This window comes from Charadrius vociferus, unplaced genomic scaffold (genome assembly GCF_000708025.1).
Source record: "Charadrius vociferus isolate BGI_N301 unplaced genomic scaffold, ASM70802v2 scaffold90, whole genome shotgun sequence".
NCBI classification, from domain to species: domain Eukaryota; kingdom Metazoa; phylum Chordata; class Aves; order Charadriiformes; family Charadriidae; genus Charadrius; species Charadrius vociferus.
In genome coordinates, this window is record NW_009647222.1 from 1,702,193 (window position 1) to 1,725,396 (window position 23,204).

The 23,204-nt window shown below is 41.0% G+C and overlaps 1 protein-coding gene across 1 annotated transcript; it reads left to right on the forward strand.

Annotated features, from left to right (window-relative positions):
* Nucleotides 1–7,172: 7,172 nt before the first annotated feature.
* Nucleotides 7,173–21,911, forward strand: IL17RA (interleukin 17 receptor A). Its single transcript, XM_009879749.1, has 12 exons — nucleotides 7,173–7,198; nucleotides 10,140–10,286; nucleotides 11,489–11,613; nucleotides 12,668–12,794; nucleotides 15,533–15,580; nucleotides 15,677–15,834; nucleotides 17,050–17,127; nucleotides 17,569–17,644; nucleotides 17,729–17,743; nucleotides 18,605–18,706; nucleotides 19,758–19,799; nucleotides 20,401–21,911. The coding sequence occupies exons 2-12, from the start codon at nucleotides 10,148–10,150 to the stop codon at nucleotides 21,909–21,911; spliced, it is 2,421 nt and encodes an 806-aa protein (XP_009878051.1). The 5' UTR covers nucleotides 7,173–7,198; nucleotides 10,140–10,147.
* The last annotated feature ends 1,293 nt before the right edge of the window (nucleotides 21,912–23,204 follow it).

Genomic DNA, 23,204 nt, shown 5'->3' on the forward strand with positions numbered 1-23,204 from the left:
GCAGTCTAGAGAAGGCAGCTAGTCAGATGTCACTGTAGACATACATAAACCAAAATGTGTCCTTTGGGATGAAAGCTTCTATAATCTTTTCCTGTACATGTTTCCTATCCTTTGTCTATTCTGCTGCCTTTCCTAATGTTTGACCATACACTTACCCCTGTTTTACCTGACCTCTGCTCTGCTGCCTTCACTCCTATTTAAAAATACCTAAGAAAACAGTCTACTTCTGCAGTTTTACACAAGGCTGGGCATTGTGGAGTTACAAAATGCAAAATCTTAGCAAAGGGGAAAGAGGACATTACAATATTGCTTAGGCATCTAACATAACCATGGGTATCCCAAACATTGTTAGTAACACAGAGTTTGAGAGTAATACATTATAGAGTTTTTGTGAGTCCTTGGATGCTTGGGCTTTGACTGACTTTGTCTTCCTGACTGTACCTGTTTTTTAGGGAATGTGAACCACAGTAACTTTGTGAGTTCACCAGTACATCACTAACTTCCACTGAGGAAATGTGCTGCCCCGCACTCTGGGTGTGCTCATAGATCGGTGAATGTGTTAGCCTGCTACTTAGGCCTTTTCTTTCAATAAGACAGCTTCTAAAATGCAGACAGAATTAAGAAGAATGAGTTGGCTTAACCCCATGAGCAGCCTCTTTAGAAGCAATTGTGAAGCTGCTGACACATGTAGGAAAAAGTACCATCAACTGAAGATATGACAGTTGAAAACAGTTTCCTCTCTTCTTTCTGTCGGTTGCACTGTTTTCGGAGGATGATTCAGTAACCCTTCCAATGAGTGACTGCAGTGCAGTTCAAAAGGGAAACTGTTGCTGAGCAGCATTGGTGAGACCCACTTCCTTTTTCTAGCCCACTACACTCACACTGCTGTTGCTGAGCTTCAGAGTAAGTCAGGGTGAGCAACAGCTTTTTTTTCAACAAAACTGTCATGTGGCAGAGGCTGTTCTGGAGATGGAGTGGCAAAGGGAAAGTGTATCAGTAGACATCTGTAGATTGCAAAAGTAAAACTAAATGCTAATCTTATTAAAATGCCAACAAATGCACTTAATGGGCCTTACTCACTGCCACTCCATCAAACCTGCTCAGCTGTAAGGCTGAATAGCACAGCTGCAAATCCAGTTCCTTCTAGTAACTGTTATTTGAATATGTCGTCTGTGGGGAGGTGGGGTTCAGTTATTTTTCTATGCACAGGGGAAAAACATCCCAGAGCTTAAATACCCATCTGGTTGTTCACCATCAAGTGTTTAATCACTGTGTTCAGTCATTGGGCTGTAACTGTTTCACGACACAGCATGCCTCATGTCCTGAAGGAATGCAGTGTTTATAACCCTGCTATCTTTAAGGGGCTGGATAGGTGTACATAGGTACATGTACATAGGTGTACATGTCTTTGAAATCCATCTTGCCAGCTTGATGGATATTCATTAAAAGTCTCTGGAGAAGAATTGATGCAACATCTCTCGTGAAGATGAACGACAGTGGTGCATGTGAGGAAGGCTTTTCCTGGTCCTCCTTTTCAAATGTGTTTGTTTTGCCTTTGCTATTGACCAACTTCTCTCGTTCCCCTCTGTGGCATCTTTTAGCTGTGTAGGATGTTACCATAAACCATGGTCACACTTAGTGCTGATAAAATATTTTTGGACTTCTTGGTACAAAAAAGATTCATGATCAGAACTACCAATCTTCAGCATAAAAAGGGTTAGTGATCAAAACTATCAAAATGTGATAAAAATCTTTAAAACTTATTTTTGTGAAGAAGTGTCAACTTTTGTGTTTAGATTTGATTTTGCTGAGAGTTTATATGAGGGCAAGAGAGAAACATGCTTAAAAAATAAAAACAATTTTGTAGAAGATAGTTGTTTCCTACCTCCCTTAAGCAAATAATCTTTCAGCAGTTATTCCTGTAACATGTTCATGTCCTATTGATCTCTGCTGCTTTTAACTAAGGACTCAGGAAAGGGAAACTGCAGTAAACTTCAAATTGGCCAAACCTCAGAAGATATGTAGAATGGTTCATAGGTAAGAGGCACATTTTGGGAAGCTGGAGTCCTTCTTATTCAGCAGCCACTCTTTAAAGGAAAACTGGACGCTTGCCCAGCTCACGGCAGTTTCTTGCTAGTTACCACAGCATCCTGCTGGGAAATCTTGGCCTCCTGGTAATTTAATTGAATTGTTATGATGTGGTGCTGTTAATCAGCTTCCCATTTTTTTTCAGATTTATATGATTCTCTGTGGCATATGGTCTGTTCTTTTTTGATGTCAAAAGCAAGAAAAATCTTGGAAAAAAGCAGTGAAAGAAACAGTTGCGTAGCTTTCTGTGAAAATACAGTAAATAAACATCAAGGGTTGACTGTGCATGTCCTCTTCTGCTGATAATAGTTTCGGGCATCACCTCACAATTGTCTTGTTCTCATCTTTATGCCTCTCGTGTTTGTAGCTTTGCTTGTTGGGCCTATAAGGCAATAAGAAGCTGATGAGAAGAAAACATCTCAATTTAAGCCCCTTCTTCTATGAAAGCATGCAGAGGGTGTTGCCTGGCTGTGGGCTCCATCTTCATCTTTTCTGCAGACCTCTTCATTTCTTTGTTTCTTTTCCTCCCATTTGTCTGCTTGTTTGTTGTGTGCAGACCGGCATGTGTCTCAATTCTGTCAACACTTCTTACATGCTTCTAGCTTTATGTGGGTGAGCAGAAACAATCATCACTGTAATTTTATTTCTACTGTACCGTCTAAATTTGTCCTTGCTCAAGTAGGGAAACTAGGTTAAGTACTTCTGCTGACCACAGTTTTGTTAATGCACTCTGAATAGGCCAATGCATAAGATAAGGTTTTGGGTTGGTTGGACCTTTATAAGAGAAAACCAGCAAGTATTTCCCCCTGGTGCCGAAGAGGTAGCCAGTGCAAACCTGGAAGTAGGTTGAGTTATTTTACTGCAAAACACCTTGTCTTTTTCTTTAATTGCTTCCTGACTTTTGGATGTCATTCTCCAGAGTTACACTTCCTTGGTATTAAAGTGTGCCCTTATCTGCAGCCCAGTCTAGTTCACCTGGGCAATATCCAAAAAGGAGACGAGGGTTTTCATGGTGACTGCTCTATAGGTATCCTTTGGGGTTGTTATATCTCTGCTTGCATTATGTTATCTTCTCCTTCTGTTATCTTTGCTTCCTTATGCCAATAGTGAGGACTTTCTGGCTGGATAAATTGTTCTTCTGGGCATTTTGGGCTGTTGTGTGATCTCTGTAGCACTCTGGGGACTGGGAAGGGAGTGGACCAACAATTGAGTTGGTGCAGGCTGCCATGTGGTGGAAGAATACTTCCCCCACCCTCCTGTGGTAAACCTGCTAAATTCTTCACTAACTGGTGGCAGCTTAAAACACTCCAACAGTCAGCTACACCAAAAAAAAAAAAAAATTACTGGCACAGCAGGTAAACAGGCTAGTGTGGGGTAGGAAGAAAACGTGTAGGTAACCCCTTGAAAATCCTGAGTAGGGTTGGGGAATGGTGACACACCAGAAAAGCTCTTGTTGTTTGTCTCCATAGAAACCCAGTGTTGAAAGGTAAGAGATATCTTAATTGTCAGCTTCAGGTCTGAATCCTCATCAACCAACTGATGGTTCCTGATTAAGCTCTTGACTTTTTAATGACTGTAAGAAAGGGCATAGCCTCCTCAATGCTGGGAACTTCATTGCAAACACTTTACCTGGGACAATAGACCTGGAGGAGGAGAGAATCTGTTTGCTGTGCTGGTTCATTATTCATATTGATCATAAAACAAAAAAGGGGAAATGCATACTTCCTCATTTAACCATATCTTATCTGCTAATAAACAGAAACACCAGCACTCAAATGAAAGCAGATGTTGCTGCTCTTTAGGCAAATAATGCCTTATGGTTTATATAAGGGCTTTATCATAATGCAGTTTACAGTAATTGCTGATAGCTGCAACAGCACAAGGACAAAATGACTGAATATTAAGTGATAGGTTTTAATAGAAGTCATTTAATTACAAAGAAACCTTGGTTAGTAGGCAATTATTTTTGTTGCCTGTTGTGGGTTCGCCCCAGCTGGCAGCTCAGCCCCACAGCTCACTCTCTCCCCTCGGTGGGATGAGGAGAGAATTGGAAGGGCAAAAGCAAGAAAATTTGTGGATAGAGACAAAGACAGTTTAATAGGTAAAGTAAAAGCTGTGTGCGCAAGCAAAGTGAAATAAGGAATTGATTTCTATCAGCAGGCAGATGTTCAGCCATCCCCAGGGAAGCAGGGCTTCATCACATGTAACAGTTACTTGGGAAGACAAATGCCCTAAGTCCGAAAGTCCCGTTCCCCCCCCCCCCACTTCCCTCCCCCCCCTCTCTCCATCTTTTTAAGGTCATATAGTCTGGGGTATCCCTTTGGTCAGTTGGGGTCAGCTGTCCCAGCTGTGTTCCCTCCCAAATTCTTGTACGCTCCCAGCCTACCTGCTTTGGGGGAAACAGTGTAGAAAACATGAAGGCATTGGTGCTTTGTAAGCACTGTTCAGTAATAACTAAAACATCCCTGTGTTATCAACACTGTTTTGGTCACAAATCCAAAACTTAGCACCATACCAGCTGCTGTGAAGAAAATAAACCCCCTCCCAGTCAAAACCACTGCACCTGTTTATGCAAGGGGCATTGTAAGGCTAAATAATTTACCTAAGAAAGTCTGATTAAGCATCTGAAGTGTTAGGAGTAATTTTTCTTCATAGCTTAATCTACTTTTCTATACTGGTAGTTACAATTTATATTTTTCTCTTTTCAGTGATTGTAGTTTAGCTAATTTTGGTTTGGTTTAATCAGCATTTGCTTGCTTGCTTTCTAGGTTTTTTCCATCATCAAAGGATTTAAGTTGCAGATGCTATGTGGGAGTGTTCTAGAGTAGGGGGGCAGGAAACCTGATTTGAGGGTACAAAGTTGCAATAACACTTCTATTAACTATACTTGTAACCAGTTTTTCTTAAGTCCAACAGGATCTAAATACTCAATGGGGGATGTCTGCAATAATTAGGCACCTAATTGTGAAAGTAAAGTTCAGACTAAATTATATTTGTATTTAAATTTATTAGGTTGGTTCCCCTAGTGGCTGGTATGACCTTTTGAGCACACAAATAGTGAAAAGTACCTCTACATGTTGTTACACATTGACATTAAGTTCATAGATTTATTTTGTGCTTGGTTATGTTAGAGCTTCTCTGCCCCACACAGGGCACTGCTACACAGCTTTTGGGGCCGTTTTCCCAATACTCACATCTAGCAAGACCCTGTTTGGGTGTCTCCAGAGTCATTAGTTCCACAACCTAAGAGTGAAACTGGGAATCTGACAGCGAGTTGAAAACTTTAAGAAGATCCAGAGCAAAGATAAGGGAGAAAGCAGGTGGTTTCTGCAGGTGAGCTGCTAACATCTGGGGATCAGAGGAGAAAGGAGAACAGAGTGAGAGAATGGCAAGAAAAGGTTAAGTGTGTCAGTGTTTATCCCCCTTCCCCTCCTTATTTATAAAAGAAACTTTGATTAACAGTGCAACATAATTGGAATATATGTTCTGTCTTTGGGATGTTGCCTTAGTCCTAACTTAGTGCAGCAAAGATGATTTAATTTTGAAAAACAGAATGTCGCTACTGGCTGGTAGGAAAACAGTTTTTCCAGCAAAGTTCAGATCTGGTTTGCAGCTCTCCTCCCTTCCTCCCCTTGAGTCAGTGTCAGGCTGTAGCCAGGTGCCCGCGTGGTCACACACATGCTTGTGCTGGCAACAGGGCAGGCTGAAGTGCTGGGTTGCAAGTGAAGGGAGGTTTTAGGCTGTATCTCTAGCAGTGATGGTGTCTAATGCCAATTTAGTGTCTGTGAAACTTCACACTGGAGGCCATGTTCACTACCAAAAAGGCACAGCTGTTTTTTTCAAGCATCCATCCGTGAAAAGGTAAATACAACCTTGGATAGCCAAGGCTACACCACATTAATAAGCTAAGCCCCAAATAAAAATACACTTGGAGTTGACCTTAACAAGTTACAGAGAGGTTAAAAACCCTGCTGCCTTGCCTCCTCTACTGGAATGAATTATGTTGTGGCAACAGTGTGACAGTAATATCCAACTCTATATTTCAAGGCATAGGAAACCAGAGGGAGGAAACTTAGCCCTCATCTTGATTTAGTAAGTCAGTGAAAACTTCGGACTTCCATATCGCTAGGATTTTGCATCACGTTAACCAAGCAAGCTTACATGTTTTTTCCTGGTGACTGTGGAGTCTTCCAGTGTAAATGAAACATACCAAGCAGAGCTCGCATAGTGTGAGGTTGCTTCTTTATGTTCAGGACATCTTTATCGTTAATATGGAGGAGTCTTTCTGATTAATTTTTTTTTTCCTTCATGGGTTGCCTCTCAAATAGATTTCTAGAAAGCAAACCCGCCATATCCTACTTACAAGCCTTGCACTTACTACCTGCTATCTTTTCCCTTCCCTGCTTCTTGTGAGGCATCAGGAAAAAGACCAGCCATAACTGATGCAGCCTTTCTGTTCAGGCAACACAGGACCGTTCATTGCTGTGTGCTACTAGTCACTTAAATTCAGTAAGTTTTTAGAGTGTCATTGCATAGTGGTTTTGAACCCAAATGCGAGATGAAGGTGATGCCCTGCAGTAGGCAGTACGTAACCCAGTGTTTCAGTGGCAAGCCTAACTGCAGAGAGCTCGCACATACAGTCAGATGGGCTTAGACCTTGCAAGCATTTCCAGCAACATCAGTGCTGGGTAGCAGTAACTTAAAGCAGTGGTGTTTAAAAAACATACCCATGTATTTCAAGCAGTCTTTCACATCACACTGGTTTCTGTTTTCACTGTCCTGGATTTTGGAAGGTTTTTGCTATCAACATATTGCATTTTTGCCTCTCCAATTTCTTTGCATTATTGCAACTACTAGTGTCCCATATGCAGTTTAGGTGTGCAGAGGTTTCGTGTCCTGTGTCCTTTGGGTTTCTGATTAACAACTCTGTGCAATGTTTCCTGATGGTTAATTCTTCCAGTCTGTATGCATCACTATCCACCGAATTGTTTTTTCCTACCCCTCTCCTGCCACCAAACAGAAGGAAATTACTGTCAATCTAGTTTCTATTCTGAGAGTAATATTCTTGTTTCTTTCCCCCCACAGGATTTAAACTGCCTTGTAAGAAATAGTAAGTATTTTTTTCTTAATTGCTGTTTTCTCATCAGATCATGCTTTTTTTTTTTTTAAACTGGGTTCATACAGCAAGTTTTTCCTGCTAGAATCGGAGAGATGTAAAGCAAAGCACTGCTATCATGCCTTGCTTTGGGAGCTTTCGGTTTGATCCATAATCAGCTCCAGCTGAAAGAGGAATGGGAAGTTAAGTCTTTTTCAGGATAAAGTTTGGGGGTGGGGTGGGTGGAACACAACCCAACTTGTTTAGTTTCTATTTAACCCAGGGGCAGTCCATTTTTAAAGAAATGTGAATGTTAGAACAAGTTTCTCAGTAAATGCTCATTACGAGCTATTATATCTATGGTAGTACTTGGTGAAAAATTAATGTATGAGCTATAATAAAAAGAGGCATAAAGGGGTGAAGTTGAGAGCAATTAATGTAAATTATTTGGCATAAAGTCCAGTGAATTAACTCAATCTTAAAGGTCTTCTCTAACCTAAATGATTCTATGAATCAAAAAAAAAGAGAAAATTAGAGTTACTGTAAGTCCCACTGAACAAATATATTGGCTGTATCAGTTGTAAGGGGTCAAGTCTTAGCAATGGCACACATCCGAAACACTTTAGTATAATTATGGGTAGTTTCCTAAAAAAAAAAAAAAACCCAAAAAACGAAAAAAAAAAACCAGGAGAATGTTCTGCATTTTTCCATTTGGTACACGAAGGCATCTGGATGGTGCTGCAGAACTCCTTGGCCTTTCTTAGCAGTTGTCATTCTAAGCAGGCTCATTTCTGCCTCAGTGCCCAACCCTGTCTCGTACTGGCACAAGTATTTTTGCAGCCATGCTTGGCATGCCAGATCAGGGAGATGACTATGCTGAAAATAACCAGATTTTAAGCTTTTTTGGCAGGAGAGGGATTGGGTGGGATCGGATTGGATCATATTTCCCACTGGCAGATGGCCATTGGAATACAGCTTGACAACATGGCTAAGCCAAACTAGAGCTCCACCATTAAAATGCTGCCTTATTTGAATATTTGGTTTAAATTCTGCCCTGTAGGTCTTGTTATGATTTTTTTGCTCTGGGGGAAAGATTTTTATTTTCTTTTGTGTGTGCTTAGTGCTCTCTTTTCTGAAAGGCACTTTAATCTTATCAGCTTTTCTATAGATGTTTCTTGGTAGAATGAGCATTTGAAGATTGCCTAATTACTTCCTAAGCCTAAAACCATGCTGTTACATGAAGGGATCGTGCCCACTTTCCATTCTTCCTATCACTGACACAGCAAAAAAGACTGTAAGTGTATTTTGGGGGGGCTGACCATGCATTGTGTAATGGCAAACGGCTGGGGAAAGGTGCTGCTCCCACCTATTTCCCTGCAAGTGGCCAGCTAAGTGCTCCCACTGCTTCTCCCAGCACAGTGCCAACGGTGGTGGGCGTGCAGGCTGAGCTCCTTCTTCAAGCTCTGCTTGACAGAGTGGCCCACCAAAGAAATGGGGAAATCTTTGTTTGGTAGGTCATTTTTAAGAACCAAATCATCACACAGCCCTGTGATTGTTTTGAACTCGTGCAAGGGAGTGAGTGGAAAATGTAGCCAAGAGAGCAACTTTTCATTCGCGGCATGGATTTCTATTAGCTGAAACAGGTAGCAAAACATGTTTTGCTTTTGAGGAGTTCAACCTACAAATTTATTCTCTTGCTCTTTGTTGTTCTTTTCAATATTACAGTGTGGATGCGAAGAGTAGCCAAAGAATATCATACCAATCTCTCCAAAGCCTGTATAATCTTTTTACCTCTTTTTTTCCTTCTTTTTTGATATATTCAGTGATCACACTAGCCTATTCATATGATTCACAGATTGCATGACACAGCTCATGTTGAGTAGTTTTCCTGCTAGTGTTTCAGCAGTGCTGTTATAAGTAAATGCTGTTATAAATTCTTATTAGGTAAATATGGCCTACAGTACACGTGCTTAGATGTATATTACAGTGTATGAAGAAGTGTTTTGTCTGAATGTGCCCAATATACAAAGTGACTCATATTTGTTTTTATTGACAGTTCTGCCTTCCTCTCTCCCTATGTCTGACAGTTATCATATGCTCTATCATCAGTTATTTTATATTTATTTCTAGATTGTTGATATTTTTTAAAAAGTGTGTAGCATTGGGCCTATGCTCACCCCCACAGAGCTATTTAAAACATTCAAGCAGTAATGATTTCCCACTGGCAACTCCTTGATTTGTCAGCCTAGTTCTTCCTGTGTTTGTACTTCACTGGTATTCAATAGAGCTATTTTTAATATGCTCTGATAAGCCAAATGTCTTACAAAAGTCTAAGTAGATCGTGTCTGTCTAATGCCTGTCATACCTGATTTCATTTTCTGAGTAGATTACAAAACCAGTTTTCCCTAACACAGTATTGACTTGCATAAATTATTTTTCTGTCCAGAGAGCTCATTAATTTAGAAAAGGCATAAGAAGCAGTTGGTGGAAGCTAAATTCAGGTGTATATTCAAATTAGAAGTAAGGCAGTTTTTAAACAAAGTAATTAACTATTGGAACCATTTCCCTGAGTATCTGGCAGACTTATCTTCGGAAAGCTGGAAATTAGTACTAGTCTTCTAACACAGGTTTGTTTCGGCAGCAAGGTATGGATGTGCTGCAGGAGATATTGAGTAAACTTACGTGACCTGTTTAGCCTGACTACATGGATTGTGATAATTGCTAATGGATTTTAAGGAAAATAGGAAGTGTAATTTACTAGAATGAGTGAGTTCAGAATATTACAGGCAATTTATAAAATAACTTGCATGCTGCAAACTACCTTTCTGAACTGTGAAGCACTCTGTCATCCAGTTCTGCCCTCTGAGTAACCCTGACCCAAAGGGCAGACCATAATTGCAATTAAGCAGCGCTTCCTTGGCCCCACTCTAAATAGTAGTTTTCATTTGCTGGACAGGTACCTGCATGGAGGCGAGCTGGCTGAAGGTTCCGATGTGGACTCCTTCTGCTCCAAGCAGTCTTCATGTCTCTTCTGACGTTTTCCATCAGATGGATGGGAAACTGCTCCCTGTGCTTCGAATAGAATGGAAAGTGGCCACTGATGGTAAGTGGTGGTTGTTAAATGTGAACATGGAGCAGAGGAATTAAGTGTGATCTGGTAACGACAGGAAAAAGAATTATGACTTGAAGTCTTTCGCTGATCTAGTCATGAAAGCAGACCTTTGACATTTTGAAAATCATTTTGTTTTGCGTGATGTTTTTTGATTTTTCTTGCTGACTGGATTGGGGATTTGGGTGTGCTGAATATCCATGAGTTTAAAATGTTTCCACTAGTATGGGAAAATGACATTTAAAATGGGAAAGGCAGATAAAAATGGATTCAAGTGACCTACACCTTTACTGTGGTAGTGAGGGGAGAAATGAGGTTCGCGCTGCAAGCATTGCCTTTTGAAGGCGTAATTATGACTGCAGCAGTCTTGTGCAGGGGAATTACATCTATGAACTGAACAAATGAGTATTAATTTGAGAGCACAAATAAATTATGCACTGTTAACTCAGTGCAAGTTCCTTCCATTTTGGGTAATCTAGTCCTTGTAACTTAGGTTTCCTACATGCACATGTGTCTCGATAAAGGCAAAATTGTCTCATTGCTGAAGCCTAAATGAGTGCCAGTAGGTCAAGTTTTCTCACTCTCCAAATATCTGATTGTTTGCATATGATGTTTCCCTTGCATGCTCTTGTCCATGGTTTTGCACTGATTCAAGACAGAATTAAACACATTCATTTCTTCCTTCTGCAAAGTGTGTGTCTGAGGGCTGTATGGAGTTATTCTCTCAGTATAGCTGTAGTAGTGTAGAAGCAGGTATGACTTGGGTATCCCAGTCATTTTGTGTAGCTATGGTTATAAACTTTTTCATTGGGACTGTCTGTACTAAAATAAAAGCATATTTGCTTTGGTGCCCAAACTGCATGAAGCAACCTTGAGAGGCAGAGATAAACACATCACTGAACCTGTGGAACTGCCGGGGTGTCTGGAAGGATGAAGTTGCCTTCTACTTTGACCCTTTATTTGCACATATGGATCTCTTGCCGTGCAAGACAACCTTTAGGCTGAAAGTGCTGTTAGTCAACCCTGCATGCTCACTTTTTCATGGCCAGTTATCTTTGTGTTGGGATCCCCAGCACTTCAAATGAGTAAGACTGTGACACAAGTAGGCACAGTGGTAATCTCTGTGGGGGTTGCAACCTCTACACATGGAGATGACAGGAAAAGAAAGATATCTTTTTCTGTCCATGTGCCTGCAGCTAGCATCCGGTATCTCCGAGGGGCAGAGCTGGCTGTGATGCAAGTGAACAGCAATCAACAGATCTGTGCCCAGTTTGACTTTCAGAACAACTTGCCACTTCAGGTCCGTCCAGATGGAGGCCGGGTGAGTGCAAAGGGTTCTAAATCACTTTTTCTAGTCCATGGGTTTGTTTCCGCTTTCACGGTCATACAGCAGGGTTATCGAATAAAAAGTACAGACTGGTTAGAAGAGTTGATGAAACAATCAAGATACTGGGTTTGACACTTACTGTTGTTTCCAGCTTGTTCTACACTTGTGTGTAACCATGTACAAGCTGCTTACTTACCTTGGTTTCTTTCTCACTCTTCCCATCCTTCAGGTTTTAAGAATTGTTGCTCAGTGCCTGGCGTATGTCATCGTTCTGAACGTTGCTTAAAGCAAATAATTGTAGGAGTTTTTGCATTCTCCTTGACAGCCATTGACATTATAGTCTTTTTAACTCAACCCTTCCTTTTACTTCCACTTCTTTCTTGTATTCCCTTGCTGTGGAGGAAAGCACATGGGGTGGTCCTTCAGCTTACACTCAGTCTAGGAAACTCTTCAGGAAAATGCTGAGCATCCACAGCTCCCTTTATGAACAATAGGAATCTGGAGTTCATTGCTTACTAGGCAGAATTTAGCCATAGGTAGCTTTCCATCTGGAGCCAGTGCCTCTTCCAGAATTTGCACAATATTGCTGAATTTGAAAACTCTATAGATTTAAGACAATATGTATGGAATGGACAGGTACAGAACTATATATGTGTAAGTGCAATTCTGAATGCTTAGCAGTTGCACAGCACTGCAAGATTCATACTAAACTAAAATTTCAGTTTTAAAACTGTGTATTTTAGCCCAATCTCCTTTTAGTTCAGAATGTAACTTAGTGGAAACACCACACAGTTGTTTGGCATAACACTGTTGTATCAGCTCAAAGATCCCAAGAAATAACTGTACTTATCTCATTCCAAACAGAAGAATTTGGGACAGACTAAGACTTGTACATTTAATACACTTGAGTTCCATTTTTTTTTATAGTCAAGCTTCAGATAAAGGGTCTAATGGGAAGAGGAAACGCAGTGGAACAGGGCTGTTAATTTCAGGCCTTTATAGAACAACTTTTCTGTCTTGAGTCCTTGTGAATGTGTTTTGTTTTCAGTGGAATTTCACTTTTGACCGTTTTGAAGTGGAACCTGGCCAGACTTACCAAGTGACTGTTTACCACCTGCCCAAACTGGGTGTACATGGAGACTACAACTGCAAGTCCATGTCCCTCACAATGCCTGGTAAGAGATGCTGTAGTTTGCTTAGGCCTTGAGCTTAGGACTGTGATGGTTTGTGGACTTGTGTGTTCATTTTTTTTCACACCAGATCCATGAACTGTGAGCAGGTTTGGCAGTAGGGCAGCAGTATAGAAACCTGTTGTCCTTTCTGAATATTGCTATTTAGAAAGTCCATGGTGCTAGCCTTGCGTACCCTTGTGGTGTATAACCAAAATGCGTGTATCGTTGTGCTGCAAGTCACCATCCTTATTTCTGGGATCTTGTGTCCAGCAGTTTGTGAAATCTCTGCTTGGAATAAGATGAATGTGGAGGGACTATTCTGTGAAGGACAGACCCTTTGATTCTGATTCAGTGTAGTTCCTACATGGAAGATAGTGCTATAAAAATTTTCATATGCTCTCTAGAAATCTGCACAAAGCCTTGGACTTCAGTCTCTGATTTCTGAGAAATTGCGTTTGTAGCTTGTTAAGAATTCTGCTACAGCTATGGCTGAAGAGAAATTAATAGTTAAACCTGAGAACTAGTACAGGTGCCCCTCTGAGGGGCTGTTTGAAGGTAAGTTACATCTCCTGGATTTTGTTGCTGAAATGTTCCTCAGTGGAGCAGGCACCAAGATATTTCATCTACATGAATGGGTCTGTAGAGCAATCTCATGCTCTCTGCACACTATTGCTGCTGCTTTTACTTAATTTGAAATCTTTTGAAGTTGCCCCTCTGCTTGTGGAAGCTGGAAGTAGAGGCCAGAATTTCCGAATCAGAAGGAGTAAAGTTTGGCTTCTAATATTAAATCGTAGACATGTGAAGTTTGATTTCAGAGGCATAGTTAGGCATAATTTACCAAGAAACTTGATAGAGACAAGTGCTTGACCCTTTCTTGTGTATGTGAAAATTTTCCAGTAACTGAAAAGATTATTTTTTTTGTTGTTCCCGAATGCAGCTGCAGTGCCCTCTGGCTGCTCTGACTAGTTTATAAGTATTTGGCACTCAATACAGGGCTTGAAAACTGGTTCATAATTTTCTTCTTAATTTGGTTATACTTTTCAATGTGACTTTCTAGTTATAGAATGGCAAAGTATGTGGTTTGTCAGTCAATGTGAGCTGGAAAAGGAGAGGGGGGACTTGGTTTTCAGCACTGTTACCTTTTCTTATATCTGGTCACTCTACAAACTTCCTGGCTTTTATCCTCCACTGTTCTTCAGAAACCTAATGCATTGTGTCAAGCTCAATCATTGCTGATTAGAGCTCACATGTAAATTACAGGGGCACTGTAAACTTTCAAAGTTGGAAAGTTGAAAATTTAAGATATGCAATGTTTTATTTCAACTGTTTAAGCAGGGAGTTGCTCCTTTTCCTTTATCCAAACCCTGGAGGAGTGACATAGTTTAGGCTGAGACTTGTAAATCCCACATTTCTAAATGTTGAATATGTAACTATGGATTTGACTCTGAAGAAAGTCACAAAGAGCAGGGCCAATCTGCTAAATAAAGCGAAGAGAATTATAAATGTCGAAGAGTGTTTTGGGATCAAGAAAGAATCCAGCCTCTAGTTTTCCTGGGGCTGAATGCTTTTCAGGAAACTATCACTGTGGTGCTCTCAAGGTCCAGAGATCAATATGAAGTTTTAATTCCACTCTCTGCATGAGTCTTAGAATCATAGAATCATCTAGGTTGGAAGGGACCTTTAAGATCGAGTTCGACTATTAACCTAACACTGCCAAAACCACCACTAAACTATGTCCTTAAGCACCATGTCTACCTATCTTTTTAATATCTCCAGGGATGATGATTCCACCACATCCCTGGACAGCCTGTCCCAATGTTTGATAACCCTTTCTGTGAATAAATTTTTCCTAATATCCTCCCCTGGTGCAACTTGAGGCCATTTCCTCTTGTCCTATTGCCTGTTACTTGGGAGAAGAGACCAACCCCCACCTCGCTACAACCTCCTTTCAGGTAGTTGTAGAGAACGATACGGTCTCCCCTGAGCCTCCTTTTGCTCCTGACTAAACAACCCCAGTTCCTCAGCCACTCCTCATAAGACTTGTTCTCCAGACCCCTCACCAGCTTTGTTGCCCTTCTCTGGACACACTCCAACCCCTCAATGTCTTTCCTGTAGTGAGGGGCCCAAAACTGAACACAGTATTTGAGGTGGGGCTCACCAGTGCCGAGTACAGTGTGACAATCACTTCCCTAGTCCTGCTCACCACACTAGTTCTGATACAGGCCAGGATGCTGTTGGCCTTCTTGGCCACCTGGGCACACTGCTGGCTCATATTCAGTTGTCTGTCGACCAATACCCCCAGGTCCTTTTCTGCTGGGCAGCTTTCCAGCCACCCTTTCCCAAGCCTGTAGGGTTGCATGGGGTTGTTTTGACTCAAGTGCAGGACTCGGCACTTGGCCTTGTTGAACCTTATACCATCAATCTATCGGCCCATCAATCCAGCCTTTCCATGTCTTACATGGACAAATATTACTGTTATAGTAAATATTGTATGTTTTCAGTCTTTTCTTATTAATTATCTCTGTTCTGAAAATAAACACACACTGCAACATCAGTGAAGGGGCTAGTTTATATGCCGGAAACCAATACTATTCTGCTGCAGAATTTTGCTACTGCTTTGGAACAAAGGTGTCTACTCATCAAGGAGGGCTTGGTTAGGTGTATGGCTTCTGATAAGAAAATGGGTGTTTTTCCTAAATAGAAATACGTTTCTGCCTAGTCACTGGTGGTCTTTCTTGCAGACTGCAAGGACTCTCTGATGAAAAGAACCATCCCATGTATAAAGACAGGTAATTTTTTTTTCTCTTTGAGTCATATTGACATGGGTGCTCTGCTGAAATATTTCTGACAGTTGAGAAACTTGGGAATATCTGCACTACTTTCAGGCAGCTTGTGGGAGCCCAGGATCCAAGGTGAAAGTCTAGATGATACAACTCTGCTTGTGAGCTTTAACCCATGGATGGAGGCAGCCCGATACCAAATACATGTGGCCAGTTTCCTGAATGAGAAAAAGTGTAAAATGATCACACGTGATTTCACTGAGGTAATTACCCTCTTAAATGATGCCCTCTGTGGTAATTGGGACAAATATTTCTTTTAATTGTTGCTAAATAAGGATGTGGAGCCATGATGTAGGAGATGTAACGAACACACTTCAACAGCAGTTTCCAAGGAGTTGTTTTCACAGATTTGGAAAGAGAAACTTTATTTCTAGAATTTGGTGGATCAAAAAGAGGTTTTATAATGTATGGAGCAGTCTGTAAACATCTGCAGAGAAAACTGAAATTTGGTATTTGACTATCTGGACTTTACCTTTGTGCCAATGCCTGCAGGATAAAACTAAATAAATCAACCGAAACTGAGGTGCAAAGTTGCAATAAATCATTGAAGTAGTTTATCAAATATGATGGTGGGGGGGTTATTTTTTTTTTTTTAGATCATGAATGAGTGGGTTTGGAACAGATGTTTCAAACTAAGAATCAGTTCCTGTAGGTCTTGCAGCCTGTGTTGTTAAGAAGCTCAAAGTACATCCAGAGTGTCTTCTGACATAAGAAATATTCCTCTTCAGGCATCTGAGGAAGGAGAACTGCTGAATATTTGGTACCAGTCCCCACCCTTCCTTGGGGTTGGCATTCATCTTGTGTAATCTTCCCTTTCCTTCCACACTTAAAACCCTTCATACTGCAATACTGATATGTATTAACTTATTACCAGTATAGCTGTGTGCATATTTCCCTGGTAGAGGGGAAGATGCCTCATTTTGGAGTATGTATCTGCTAATCACCGTAAAGAATATATTTCAATTATCATTATATTGCTTGTGTACAGCAGGTACTTGTCTGTTCTAGTGTCAGAAGCAGCAGTGTTGACAGCTGTTTTTAATTAAACAAGGAAGCTCATTAATGTTTACACATTAAATAACTGAAGACATTTATATTGTTAAGAAACTGTAAGTTTAACACATTTGAAGTTATACAATGTAAATTCTTAATTGCTTCCTGTTACCTGTGCAGTGCAACCTTAGTCTGCTGTCTTACTTGTTTTACCATGTCTTGTCACACAGGACACCTGCAGTGATGGTGGCCAGACCATTTATCCATTTTGTTCTCTGTGGGTCTCTTGTTCCAAAAAGAAAAAAAAAAAGGAAATTTCTGCTTCTTTGGACCACTCCATATTCTCATGTCAACTCCTTTTCTTTTTTTTCCTGCTTTCATTCTGGTTTTTTCCTTCCCTTATAACTTGCATCTGATTTCTGCAGAGTGGACTACAACAGCAAGTGAATGTCACAATCAAAATAGAGAAGAACATAAGAGCTTGTTGCAACTACAAAATACAGGTACGATCTCACTGTTGTCCTTGTGTCCTTCCTTCACCAACAAGGCAATGAGCAATTTAAGAATGTAATGTTTTGTTGCACAGTGTTTTGTTCTGAGATTAACAATCCCTAATTACCTGTATTAGGGAAATAATTATTATGGACGAAAGAACAATTTTTTTTATGTAGGTATTCTCTGTAGACCAGGGGGCTTTTCCTTGGTATAGGGTTGCCAAATCAGAGACTATGGAGAGGCAACGGGAAGTGTGCAACCTCAGGAGCTCACTGCCTTCTTAATGTATAGTGTAAGAATTTTTGATTAATCTTGTTTTCTGAAGGGAAATGGGAATTCTGTGTCCCTGTGCTAAAATACAGGGAATGTTGAGGCAGGGGGAAAGTAAAGTGGGGAATAAAATTGCTTTTAAGACTAGCTTCTGTTTTATAAATTTATTTCAATTGCAGATTCAGCCATTCTTTGCGAACTGTGGCACAGACTGTCTGAGACACTCTGCTTTCATTCCATGTTCACCAGCTCCAAGTGAGAACTGCTTTTCTGTAAATTAGATTCCCGTTGTCTTACAGATGAGATCTGAATTTTTAATGTAACTCTTGTCTTTTGCAGGTACAGACCCATCAGGTAAGAAGTTCTTCCAATGCCCTGGAACTTTTTTTGCTGTTCTTTTCCTGTCATGTAGAATGACAAATGATCCTCCCTGGGAATGACCCGATGGGCAGGAAATGTCCCCTTGTAACACTAAGTTCAGAATGAATTGTGATAAGACTTATTTCACCATGATTTAACAAGGCAAGCATTTGTATGCAGTGTGAACCTTAAAGAGCAATTTTTTTAGAGATACTTAACTTGCATAAAATTCTTTGAGAAACAGTTTTGACAAGAAGAGTCTTAATATAAAATACTTTCTGTCACTTTGCTCAGTGTTAAAAAATTTGCATAATATAAAGCAGCTTTTGGAGAGAATAGCTTGCATATATTCATTTTTATGAATGTCAAGATAAATCATGTGCATAATTTGACATCTTTTTTTTTTGGCTGCAACAACACCTGTAAGGAGCTAGTTTGTACAAGATTTAAAAAGGAAAAGAAAACACCTGTAGATTGAAAAAAATACATCACCCAAAATGGTGATTTTCCTTTTTTTTTTTAAGTTAGATTACATGAACAGGCAGGACATGGGCGGCATGCCTGTCAAAGCTGTATAAACGTTGCTATTTAGAGGAAGGTTATTGATCTGTGTTCCAGTGTGCTGCACATATGGCTCTTTGTGGAGCAAGTTTATGGTGTAGAGCATCATCATGAAAGCAGTAATTCATTTTGAGAAGTGACTGTGGTATGTTGTAAGGGGGAAGTGCTGGACTACCTGTGTTTTTTGGCAGAGACAGGGTCCTTCTGCCTTAGCCATTGCTGCGCAAGAAACTTCTGTTCTTTGGTGAAACCGTTGGTGTAAAGCAATGTCTGAACACTACTTTTGTACTGCAGGTGATATGATTATATGGCTCTACTGGTGTATCACTGGGATCTGTGTGTTACTGGTGGGATCAGTCATAGCAGGTGTGATTTGTATGACCAAAAAACGAGCAGGTAAGACTCATACCAGCTAGGAAGAAAAGATTTAATGCTAAAACTACATTTTTCCTACTTGTGTACCTATTCCTATTTTCTTCCTTGCTGTTCTGATGTCTTGCCATTGAAATAATGCTGATGTAAACACCTTCTGTTTTACATCATGGGACTTGTAACATCCTAATACTATCCACCTAGTTAAGGTAAGCCTTCCACGGGTTATGCTGTCTGATACTCCATTCTCATAGCGCTTCAGAGCTCATGTGGGGGAAAAGGAACTTCATAGTTCAGCCTTTTGTTTCCTGCAGATTGCTACAGATATCTCTTCCATTTATTTTTCTCCTGCATTGCTGAAGAGTTTTGCAGGACAGAAACCTCCTTTTTGTCCAGACTGTAGTCTTTCCCCTGTCCCCCAAAGTCTCTACAAAATTCATTTTTATACTATTTTGAGCTTAAATAATATTTTCCAATAAAGACGAAAGAAGTAAAACAGGACACAGAGGTTGGCATTGAGCGGGTTGGAAAATTGGGTACTTAAGGACTAATTTCTAGTCTTTTGTGCTGCAACTATAAGGCAGTTATCACAGAGGAACTGTGCAACTCGCTGGGTTGGGGTTTTTTACCTGGGAGGAGTAATTGGAAATTTTTTGGAAAATTTCTTAATGTCAAACTTTTAAGATGTAGCTAGGGTCATTTTAGTTGCTTCTCCAGAGAAGCTTCTTAAAAAGCTATCTTTAAAAAAGCCTCTTCTCCTTCAGGAGAGGTAGCAGAACAATTGAGGGTTCTGTACCTCTTGAGGCTGGCCAGATCTGGGGAAGATGGAGAAAATTGGTTTTGAGTGCATTCCTCCTTCTCTCAAAAGAAAAACATAGCGAAGTACATAGCAAAATCAGCTTTAGAAGAGTCTTTATTCATTTAGTGTATTTTATCAGGCTTCTCCCTACCCATGATTTTATCCATACACAGTTAATCTTTTTTTTTAACCTAATCTTTGGAAGGTGGTGTCATTTTAAGGGTTTAATTTTATTTCGTGTTTTCAGAGGTGACAGTGACTTTCTTTATCTTCCAGGATGTGGGCGAGGGAAATGCAACCACAGTGACTCGCAAACTGGTAAGATGTCCTGCCTGTATTTTATCAAGCACATGTAACGCATTCTGTAGGTGTCACACATTTGTGCAGAAAGGGCTCTCATAGACTCTACTACTCTATAGGTGCTTCTCAAAACCAAAAGGTTGCCTTACGATCTTTCTGTTTAGCTGAAAGAAACATTGCATTTGGAATGCCGTATTTGCCAGATGGGAGATAATTGCTTTGTGAAGTGGTGAGGCTTTTGACCCAGCTGAGGCTGTACTGGCAAAAGAACCTTTGCTGATCATCTAAGCCATAGCAATAGGAGATTGTTTTGGGGGTATGCTCAGCCCTCCAGCAGATAATATAGCTACATTTGCAAGCCTCTTGAAGCTGGTCTGTTACTTTTGTGTGGTGAAATTTCATGGACCATCCAGGCATTATTATAAATCACAGCTCCGATGTCTGGTCTTTCATATTAAATTTCTACAATGAAATGTTATCTGCATAAGCTGCCAAAACAGCTTCAAAACTGGTAACTGCTAGAACCTTTTGTTAATATTCTCCTATGTTGATTGCTGCTGGCTTGCACCATTACAAATTTCAGGAATGTGGCTGGGACAAATGTTTTTCTGTCTTTCAGCAGCACCATATACTGACCTTCCTCTGCCACCCTTGAAGCCCCGAAAGGTTTGGATTGTGTACTCTGCTGATCACTTACTGTACGTGGATGTGGTGCTGAAGTTTGCCGAGTTTCTAATGACAGTCTGTGGCACTGCTGTAGCTTTAGATCTACTAGAAGATCATCAGATCTCAGAGTTAGGGCCGTTACCCTGGCTTACTCGACAGAAGAAAGAAATGGAAGACCTATCTTCAAAGATCATCATCTTATGTTCCCGGGGCACACAGGCCAAATGGCAGGCCATGCTTGGGAGTGAGCCGGTGTGTCTCAAGCAAGATCAGCAAAAGCCAATGGGAGACCTGTTCACGCCAGCATTGAATTTGATCCTGCCAGATTTCAAGAAGCCAGCCTGTTTTGGAATGTATATAGTCTGCTATTTTGAGGGAATAAGTAGTGAGAAAGATATACCTGATGTCTTCAATGTCACATCCAGGTACCAACTGATGGACAAGTTTGAGGATATTTATTTTCGGATTCAGGACTTGGAGAAGTTTGAACCTGGGCGCATCCATCGAATCCAGGAAATCACAGCTGAAAATTACACCGATACCCCTAGTGGGAGGAAGTTGAAAGAGGCAGTACAAAAGTTCAAGAACTGGCAGATAGAGCACCCAGACTGGTTTGAGAGTGAAACCATCTGCTTGGATAATGATGAAGAGTTGCTGTCCCTAAACAGAGAGAGCCAGGTGGATTCATTGCTAAGTGAACCGTGTGGAATTGTGAAACACCAGCTGCACCTACGGGAGCCTGACCCTAGCTGCTGTTATGTCATCAACCTCCACATGCATGAAGGTGAAAGCAGAGGCTGTAAACTGCAGCCTCAACTTAATCCATGTGGGGATCCCACTTCTCAGACTATGGTCCTTCCTATGGATGAGGCTCCTCTAGTTCAGGTAGTGGAGCCAGTCTCTTCCATGGAAGATAAAAATATACTTGGTCATCATGTGCTGAGTAATGAGGACTATATGGAAGGAGTTCCTCTTCTGGAGACAAGCTTTCCAATGAGGAATAACGTCATCCTCCACGATGACTCTGAAGTTTCAGCAATAGATGATCAGAGTCCTGCAGACCTCTCAGGTGATCTGAGACACCATCTGAATGGACTTAAGTACTCTCTTTATCAGCAGAGTGTCATTCCTTCAGAGCTGTCTGTCTGCCAAGAGGAGGCTGATAAGCAACACCAGTTGGTTTTTGATGACCAATGCAAAGACCAAAGACAGTCAGTGCAGTCAGACCAGGGCTACATCTCTAGATGTTCTCCTCTGCCTCCTGATGACCTTGTGGAGGAGGAGGAGGAAGAGGAGGAGGAGGATCAGGAAAAACAGGTGGTCTTCAATGAACTCTCTCCAGAGGTCTTGAACAGTCTAAAGAGCCTCCAGCAGCAGCTGTTTTTCCAGGACATTCAACGGAGCTCTGACTGGGGGTATCCAGCTGAGGTGATGGACACTGGCCAATCTTTGGAGGACCATTAGGCTCTATCTGGGACCTGCTCCATTTGAAAGACAGGGATGGAAGGTGGTACCGTGTGCAGTGCTGAAACTGCATTTCCAACACCGTCCTTGTACTATAAATGACTTACTGGTGGGATCTTCCTGTCTACTGCTAGGAGGCAGGATTGCCCAGCAGACTGGTAACGTTGCTTCCAATCTCTGCAGAGAGAAACAACGAATATTAGCCACCCCTGTGAAAGAACAGGCAGTAGTTCCGTTCCTTGGGGAAATGTGTTATGTTGAGTCCTCACTGCTGGATGGCAGAAAAACTGTGGCTCATCCATTTGTGCCTTCAAAATGCCCTCCAGCTGTACTGGTTCTATTGCACTGGATAAAGGTCACAGCTAGGGTTTGGAAAATAGATGTAGATAACATGGCAAAATTTGCATTGCCGTTTTAATACACATTTTAAATATTTTGCTGTAAATAATGTGTGAAAGATGTGTGCCTTAAACTTCAGCTAGGTTAGGGCTGTCTCTACCTGGTTGATACATGTGTCTGGAGATTTTTTTTCTTTTGCCACTCATTCATTCATTTGCAACTGCATTTCCACAGCCATTCAGAAATTAAGTGGAGTAACTGAGCAGTGAGATAAACTTCCAATTAGGAGTCTCCATAACCCTCCTTACTGGGAGGTATGTGCTTGAAAACCAGCAATGGTGGGGGGGAAGGGGTAATGGACCAAAAAATGGGATTCAGGCTGTTTATACATTATAAGAAGAATGTGGGGCTGAATATAGAATTACTGAATCAAGGGAATCTGGCATATTCTACCACACTGCTACAGTGCAGTTTGCTTTTGGACATCTTAGCACCAGGAAGACTTGAACAGAAGATGTAAATAGTGACACACAATTAAGGAAATGAAAGACTATTTTGGAGAGGAAAAAAGTGTAGCTTCAGCAGATGCTGTTTTAGAGCAGAGATTATAACTCTGTTAGGGGAGGCTGAGCTAAAATGAGTGCAAGATGTACTTATGTGGGTATAAACTCAAGCACAGGTAGTTCAGGTTAACCATTGTGAAATACTTCATAGACTAAGGGATTCCTCTTTCAGGAGCTATGACGGTAACTATCAGTTCTGGTGTTTTTAAAAGATTAGGCTTGATGCACTAGAAAAAAATTGTTCCCTGCGAGTGATTGCATGTTGGCCCACATAGCACTGATGGGGTAGCAGACTGAGTCGGGCATTTACCCTAGTTGTTATCACAATTTCTGCAGTCCAACCCACTGGGTAACAACTTGAGATGTAAATACATCCAGGCCTTTCTCCTTT

Coding starts and splice junctions, on each gene's coding strand:
- IL17RA (XM_009879749.1), top strand. CDS start 10,148: ATGGAGGCGAGCTGGCTGAAGGTTCCGATGTGGACTCCTTCTGCTCCA. Junction 15,581..15,676: donor CATCCCATGTATAAAGACAG/GTAATTTTTTTT, acceptor CACTACTTTCAG/GCAGCTTGTGGGAGCCCAGG. Junction 17,128..17,568: donor GTTGCAACTACAAAATACAG/GTACGATCTCAC, acceptor TTTCAATTGCAG/ATTCAGCCATTCTTTGCGAA.